The 7,285-nt window shown below is 39.6% G+C and overlaps 1 protein-coding gene across 1 annotated transcript in view; it reads left to right on the top strand.

Annotated features, from left to right (window-relative positions):
* The first annotated feature begins 274 nt into the window (after window positions 1-274).
* entpd3 (ectonucleoside triphosphate diphosphohydrolase 3) overlaps window positions 275-7,285 on the top strand; it is a 9,428-nt gene continuing 2,417 nt past the window's right edge. Inside the window, exons 1-8 of the mRNA XM_035672137.1 lie at window positions 275-463; window positions 3,211-3,348; window positions 3,791-3,908; window positions 4,117-4,276; window positions 5,078-5,237; window positions 5,350-5,577; window positions 6,256-6,519; window positions 6,606-6,716. Of these exons, the coding sequence (XP_035528030.1) occupies window positions 275-463; window positions 3,211-3,348; window positions 3,791-3,908; window positions 4,117-4,276; window positions 5,078-5,237; window positions 5,350-5,577; window positions 6,256-6,519; window positions 6,606-6,716 (1,368 nt within the window). The remainder of the gene's footprint in view (window positions 464-3,210; window positions 3,349-3,790; window positions 3,909-4,116; window positions 4,277-5,077; window positions 5,238-5,349; window positions 5,578-6,255; window positions 6,520-6,605; window positions 6,717-7,285) is intronic.

Here is a 7,285-nt window from a genome sequence, read left to right as displayed (position 1 = left end):
CAGGTACTCAGCCACACTGCACTTTATCTTATTGATTACATCAATTACCACTGCTCCCCTTATTTCTTCTCACATTATTTCATACACACGCATAAGTATCTGTGCTTAATCATTAGACACACTCAGTAAGGAAGGTACAGCCCTGCATCATTCACTTGGCTGCGCTTCCTGGGCCGGCTGCTCCTTTTCACTAGTGTGGTGGGAGTGGTGAGTTTGGAAACATTGCTCCTCCCATGTTTACTCTCACTCTCTGTTTTGTTGGGGTTCATCACTCATGTTCCAATCATTATTTAGATCTCTCCCACTCCCAGCACACTCCTTCCCAGCACACTCCCTTGCTCTCTCTCTCTCTCTCCCCCCGCCGTTGCTGCTCCCCTGTTTCCTGCTGTGTTTTTTCATCCCTTCTTTAGAGCCATCTCACTCCCACTCCCAACTAGGATCAACAGACCAGCTCAAGCTCAAGGTAAGAAACAAACACAACTCAAATGCATTTATTTACCTGCAAGTAAAACATTTTTTTGTTTATTTACCTATAGTCTCAAAGAGTTAATTTATTGTGCTGCTGCTTCTGTTTGCCAGTGTTAGCGTTCAACCACATTTTTTGCTCCTCACCCTCATAAGGACCAGTCCCTACAAGCAACGCGTCCTGTCATTTGTGGTTATTTAATTGCCAGCTTCATTTGTCTTTATTGGAATACTGTGAGTGTTGTCAGTGTTTGAAGCTTAAATTAAAAACTTTAGGCTTTGACTTGCTGATTCCTCTGGTTGACCTTCTTTCTGTTCTGTTCTGTTTCTTTGTGTTTTGTTCACCTTGTACACAGAGTAAGAGTAAGAGGGGGTGTTATACATAGGGGTGGATAACAGAGTGGTCCATGTAGTTCTATGTTCGTAGTTTTAGCACAGTCAACTCAAATGTAGTACCCTGTGAATGCTGTATTAAGTGAATGCAGTGTAAAAGTGTAGGTGCTGGAAGTTCATTTCATCCTTTAGAAGTGAGGCATTTTCAAAATAATAATAATAATAATAATACATTTTTATTTATAGAGCGCCTCTCTAGGAACTCAGAGACACTTCATATAAGTTAAAAGTAAAGGAAAAGGTAATAAAAACAACACACTAAAATATATATGTATATCTACAACACTCAACAATAAATCAAACATTAGAAGCCGTTCTGAAAAGGTGGGTTTTGATCAGTGATTTGAAGTTGGATGGATCAGTACAGTCTCGGATTTGTTTGGGGAGAGAGTTCCAGAGGGAGGGGGCAGCAATGGAGAAGGACGTTTGGGGAGACAGTTCCAGAGGGAGGAGGCAGCAATGGAGAAGGCTCTGTCACCCCAGGTACGATGCTTGGTCCTCAGTGGTGGAGACAGGAGGTTGGCATCAGAAGAGCGGAGGCTTCGGGAAGGAGTGTGGCGATGGAGCAGGTCTGTGAGGTAGGAGGGAGCCTGGTTGTGGAGGGCTTTGTGAGTGAGGAGACTTTAAATTGGATCCGTTGTTGGACAGGGAGCCAGTGGAGGTTCTGTAGGACAGTGGTGTTGTGGTCACGGGAGCGGGTATGGGTGATTTCTTAGGTTTCTCATACAATGTTGGCAGAAACTTGACAAAAACTGACAGTCTCCTACAATGACCCTGTACCTCTTTCACAAGCCTGGGAAAACGCTAAATGTCCGGATCACAGCTTTTAAGAGAAATGTATTAACCCGAAATATCAAATATGTCACATGACTTTGAAGTGTTAAACAGACTAAAGACCAGTTTTGTCACAGACATGAGACATGCCTTTTGTCATGTCTGGAGGTTCAATCACACCTTGTCTAACAGCTTGGACTTGCTTGTTTTCACAGATGTTGCTGTGGCAACTCTTAATGCTGTAATTCAAAAGACTAACAAACATTGTCAGTGCAGGGTTGATATTGTCTGCTGACAACTGAGGAGTCAAATATTTATATTTGGATTTATGAAAAGTACAAAAAAATTGGAGTGAGACAAAGAAATGTAGTGCTGCTTTACTAGCTGTTTGTCAAGTAGTAATTACGATGTTGCAATCATTGATGACCACACATTGCTTAAAGGTGGTATTATGTTGCAGTTTCAACACTTTTAAGCAAGGGATTGAATAAAATCCATTTCTTAGTCTCCTCCACTATTTAAAAATTACTTTATTCAAACCTCGCTATTACATAATATGACATCACTAAGCTTATTTGTAGTTTTAAATTAAGATTATCTTCAAATACTGTACACATCAATATTAATACTGTACATATCAATAATAGGCATAAATAATGCGCCAGGACAATAAACCTGAAAATTAGAATGATAAAAGTGTAGTGAGTTCGAGGGTGTGTGTGTGTGTGTTTAGGGACAAAGAGCTATGTTTTTTCTTGTGCCTCAGGGGGCTTTACAATCCGTACAGCATACATCACCCTCTGTCCTCAGACCTTCAATTTGAGGGAAGAAAAACTTCCCCAAAAAACTTTTTTAACAGCAAAACAAGGAAGAAAGCTCAGGAAGAGCCACAGAGGAGGGCTCCCTCTCCCAGGATGGACAGACATTTAATAGATGCCTCATGTCCAACACAGATGTTGTAATTTAGCTCTACACCCATACGACCCTTCCTTAAGGCCTAAGAGAAAGTTCTGCCATACAGTATATTGAGTGGATACATAATTCACCAGTATGGTCATCATCACTGCATAAACCAAAACGTTTGTAATTTCCAGGGTAAATATGTGCAGCACTAATGAGACAGCAGCATTTTATTTTTTATCTTTCTATCTGTTGACCTGCACTATTCTTAGTGCCTTTTTTCTTCTTGCTGACTCGCCAGCCCTCAAAAGCTGTTAACCTTTGAATTCCCATTTCATGTAATTGCTTAGCGTATTTGCCTTAAACATATATGGTAAGGTAATCTTATGTGATTCAAGTATCTCAGTATCTTTTTTATCATTGTTTATGTCAAAAGGTAACAATTTTAACATCTTTTTTTTATGTGTTTGTTAAACCTGGTGGTATTGCTTTCATCAGTACTATTAATGCTACCAACATCTTTTTCCTGTTTAAAGTAAATAAGTGTAAAAGTGGCTGACTATTATTGCTCATCATCACTTTTCAACCCTCTCTACGTGTCATCACTTTGAGAGCTAAAACGCTTTTAGTGATAACCACACTTGTTTGTTTTTTTAAAACCCCATTTTTTGCCAACAGGAAATGGCCTCCAAACAGCCAATCGGCTACAAGTGTCGCATAGCATCAGTGCTACTTCTCCTGTTGGCCAGTATTGCTGCCCTTGTTGCTGTTGCCGTCATCCAGGACAAATGGAAGTTTACACAGTACAGCATACAGGTGAGAACATATAAGCGGCTACAAAAAACCCCAAGGCGCACTCATAAACCTGGTGGAAATGCTATTTGTTTGTAGATTGTCTTTCCTTAAACAAAGTACTACTAGGCTACATAACAGTTCTCAAAACAAATGTATACAGAGAGAGAGAGAGAGAAAACAGACGAAGAGAGAGAGAGAGAGAGACATGTATACAAACTTCTGCTCCCACACAATCTCAGCTGTGAATGTGATGCCAGACGTTATCCAGTAGTCAGGGTCATGGTGAGAGGTTTTCTTATCAGTCTTCTTGGCGATGAATGGTGGTCTTGATGTACAATGTGGGTTTTTTCAAAGGGGTGGGGCTGGAGGGGTTGGTGGGGGTCACAGGAGTTCCTCTGCAGTTCAATTCAAATGAAAAATGCAACATGCTAAAATGTTTTTTTTTCTTTCTTCTCTTCTTCAGTATGGCATAGTGATAGATTCAGGATCATCTCGTTCCAATATATACCTGTACGAGTGGCCAGGGGAGAAGCAGAATGAAACAGGAGTGGTGACTGAGGTACTGAACTGTCGAGTTTCTGGTGAGTCACTGTATAGGGTTTAAAAAATGCTTGGGAAGACTATAAAATGAAACTTTAGTAGTAGTGTAAATTAAATTGTGGGACGTAATGATGAGTATACTAAGCTTTTTGAAATTTGGGACATCCATCAGCCATCATGCATTATTTAACTGACTAACTTAAGAATGTTAGAAACAGATTATCTCAGGCATTTTACTTGTGCCCACAGGTAAACCTATCTCAGAAATGAAAGTTGACCCGCAACAAGATGCAGAATCGTGGAAAGGCTTCCAAGCCTGCATAGATAACGTTACTAAAGCCATTCCTGCTGAACAACACAGAAACACACCTCTCTTTCTGGGAGCTACTGCTGGAATGAGACTGCTACAGTAAGAAATTGTCAAAATAAGTTAGCTTTGGGGTAATTTCTCACTCTTATTTATATTGCACTGTGACAGAAAAGATTAAACCCCATTCATGGTTTTCCCCAAAGCCAACTGAGTCACTGAGTTACCAAGAAGCCCCGACAGTAAACATGTTGAGACTGCTTAGATAGTGATGCTTGGAAGTCTACATATTGCATCTTAAACAATAGCGGATATTTTCATGCTTATTGTGCTTTAAATGTCCTAAATTACTAGTCCAAGGGCTGATTTGATCCTCCACTCTGCCCTACAGTGTTTTGGTCACTTATGCTGGTTCAACAAGACACTTTAATGTTAAGTGTTTGTTAATGTAACTCTCAATTTAAATCCTAAGGATGTGATTATTAATGTTGGTATTGTAGTAGTTTTTTGCCAAGAGCTGGATGAGAAGGTTGAAACCACTCTCGTATCGGTACAGTAAATATGAATTAAAAGTGACTTCCTGGAGGTAACCTCATAGTTAAAACATTCCAATAGTGTTTTGTTTCTTGTATGGTTTAAACAAATGATATATATTAGTATGTTAATTAGCAAGCCTTAAAATTACTGATAGGAATGTTGTGCCAGGCTAACTGTTTCCCTTTACTTTAAGTCTTTGTGTTAGCTAATATAACTGTTTCCTGGCTAACTTTATAGTTTCATGTAGTGTACAAAATATTGATATTTGACTATTTCTTTAATTGCACAGGTTCTTTTCTTAACTGCTAAACTACTCCTGTTTCCAGTACGATCTGTAATTTGTTCCTTATTCTGCTTTGCTATAAGTTTGAAGAATAAAAGCAGGTCCAATGAAATCCTGGAAAGTCTCGAAGAACACCTAAGTTCTTTGCCTTTCAACTTCCAAAACGCTTCCATCATTAGTGGTCAAGAAGAAGGGCTGTATGGGTGGGTCACTGCCAACTACCTCATGGGAAACTTACTAGAGGTAAGACACTGTCATTGATCTATCCCTTTAAACAGGAAAAAAGAAATGTTTGTTCATAAAGATGGCCATCACATGGCTCATCATATACTAACCATTTCCATTATATTTACAGAAAAACCTGTGGAACCACTATATACATCCAGAAGGGGCAAAGACTGTAGGGTCCATGGACCTCGGTGGAGCGTCAACACAGATTGCCTTTCAGGTCCAGGATGAGCTCAAGGGGCCTGACTACAAGCATGTCAAACTGTACGGCTATCCTTACAATGTCTACACACACAGTTTTCTCTGCTTTGGGAAAAATGAGGCTGAGAAGATTATTCTGGACAAAATAATCCAGGTGCTCAGCTTTTCTTTTTGTCTTGTGTGTATGTGTGTGTGGTTGTGTGTGTACAGAAAGAATTGTGTCTATCATTTAAGATCATATCTTATTTCTTTTCTGAACTTTCTCCCTGTACAGTTTCTGCGTTCATGTTTAAGTGCTTGTTTGTGGTGGATGTGGCACTGACATTATGTGCTTTTTCTGCATACATGTGCAGGCTACAGATCCATTAATGCCCAGTTAAGAATTGATTAGTGAATACTGCTGTCCCTGAACTGCTAACAGGCAAAAGGAGACCAGTCAAAAATGCATTATATCATTAAGACTATTGATTGGATCATGAATGTCGTCAGGCTAGTCTGTGAGAAATGCATTATTACTGGAAGCTTATAGCTAAACTAATATAAATATGCTATGCTGGGAGAATATGTATACATTTGCAGCAGGGTCTTGGTATAAAATTATGATTTTTAAAGATGATACAAACTTTAATTTACATCAGGATCTGTATGTGTTAATGTATAATTCAAGTAAATAACACACACACACACACACACACACACACACATATAATATAATACTGTCCAAAACTTTTCCCTCTTATCTCATCCTCCCATGTTTCTTCCTGTCCATCTTGTGTTTATTTCCTCCTCATCCTCTATTCCTTCTTTTGACATTTTCTTCCTCCTTTTCCAGGGATCATATGACCCAACCAACATTTCTAACCCCTGCTACCCTGAAGGTTTAAATATCACCATAACGGCCTCATCTATTTATGACACAGAGTGCACAAAGAAACCAAAAGGATACAGCCCGGATCAAGAATTTTTTATGGTGGGAACGGCCGACTCAGAAATGTGCAGGAGCATAGTGAAGTCCATATTTGATTTCAATAACTGTACCTCATCTCATTGTTCCTTCAACGGGGTTGAGCAGCCACCCGTCACTGGAGATTTTAAGGTAACACACAGTGCAAATAAAACACATGCAAGAAGAGATAGGAAATTGGAAAAGAAACGTAATGTATATTCTGATGTTCCTTCCAGGCATATGCAGGATTCTTCTATACTGCTAGGGCGCTGCACATGAACGGGACGTCAGATCTTGATCAATTCAACGCCTCAGTTAGTAAATTATGCCACACACCTTGGACAGTGGTAAGTTATTTCAGTTGGTATAGAGATATAGTAGAAAGGGGAGGAGAAATAATATAGAAAAAAAAATTAGAAACAAAGTTAGGATGGACAAAAATAGAGTAGACATCAACAAATGAAGAAAGAAGCATACACAAACATTTATACTGTTTTCATACACTAAATGGTACTGCAACCACTGCCACTTACAGGCCATAAACCACATTCCACAACAATTTTACTCATGTAGAAAAGAGCAGCTTTGAGACTACTGATTGAGGTGTGTGACAACATTTTGTGTGTAGTTAAAGCATGTGAAAACTGCATATACCTGCCCGCAATTAACTTACTAAATATGCATTAAATTTAAACATACAAATCATCTTTGGTAGTTAAAGGATATCTATGCCGTGTAAGCAGTAGCGGTTTTGGGCATGGGCGAAGCGGGCAGCAGCACTTTTTCATGACACATGGGGGCAGCACGAGCGCTTATAAAAAACAAATTGGCAAATTGGTGCCCCCTACAGCTGCAAGTGCTCCTGCTTGCTGAGAATGTGCCGTGCACAGAGGCTGTGTGAGAAGGGGGAGGGGGG

The sequence above is a fragment of the Morone saxatilis genome, unplaced genomic scaffold (genome assembly GCF_004916995.1).
Source record: "Morone saxatilis isolate NCDOM2014 unplaced genomic scaffold, NCSU_SB_2.0 Contig24, whole genome shotgun sequence".
In the NCBI taxonomy this organism is placed as follows: Eukaryota; Metazoa; Chordata; class Actinopteri; family Moronidae; genus Morone; species Morone saxatilis.
The sequence above is the reverse complement of the archived record's forward strand: the minus strand, read 5'-3'. Positions and strand labels throughout refer to the sequence as shown.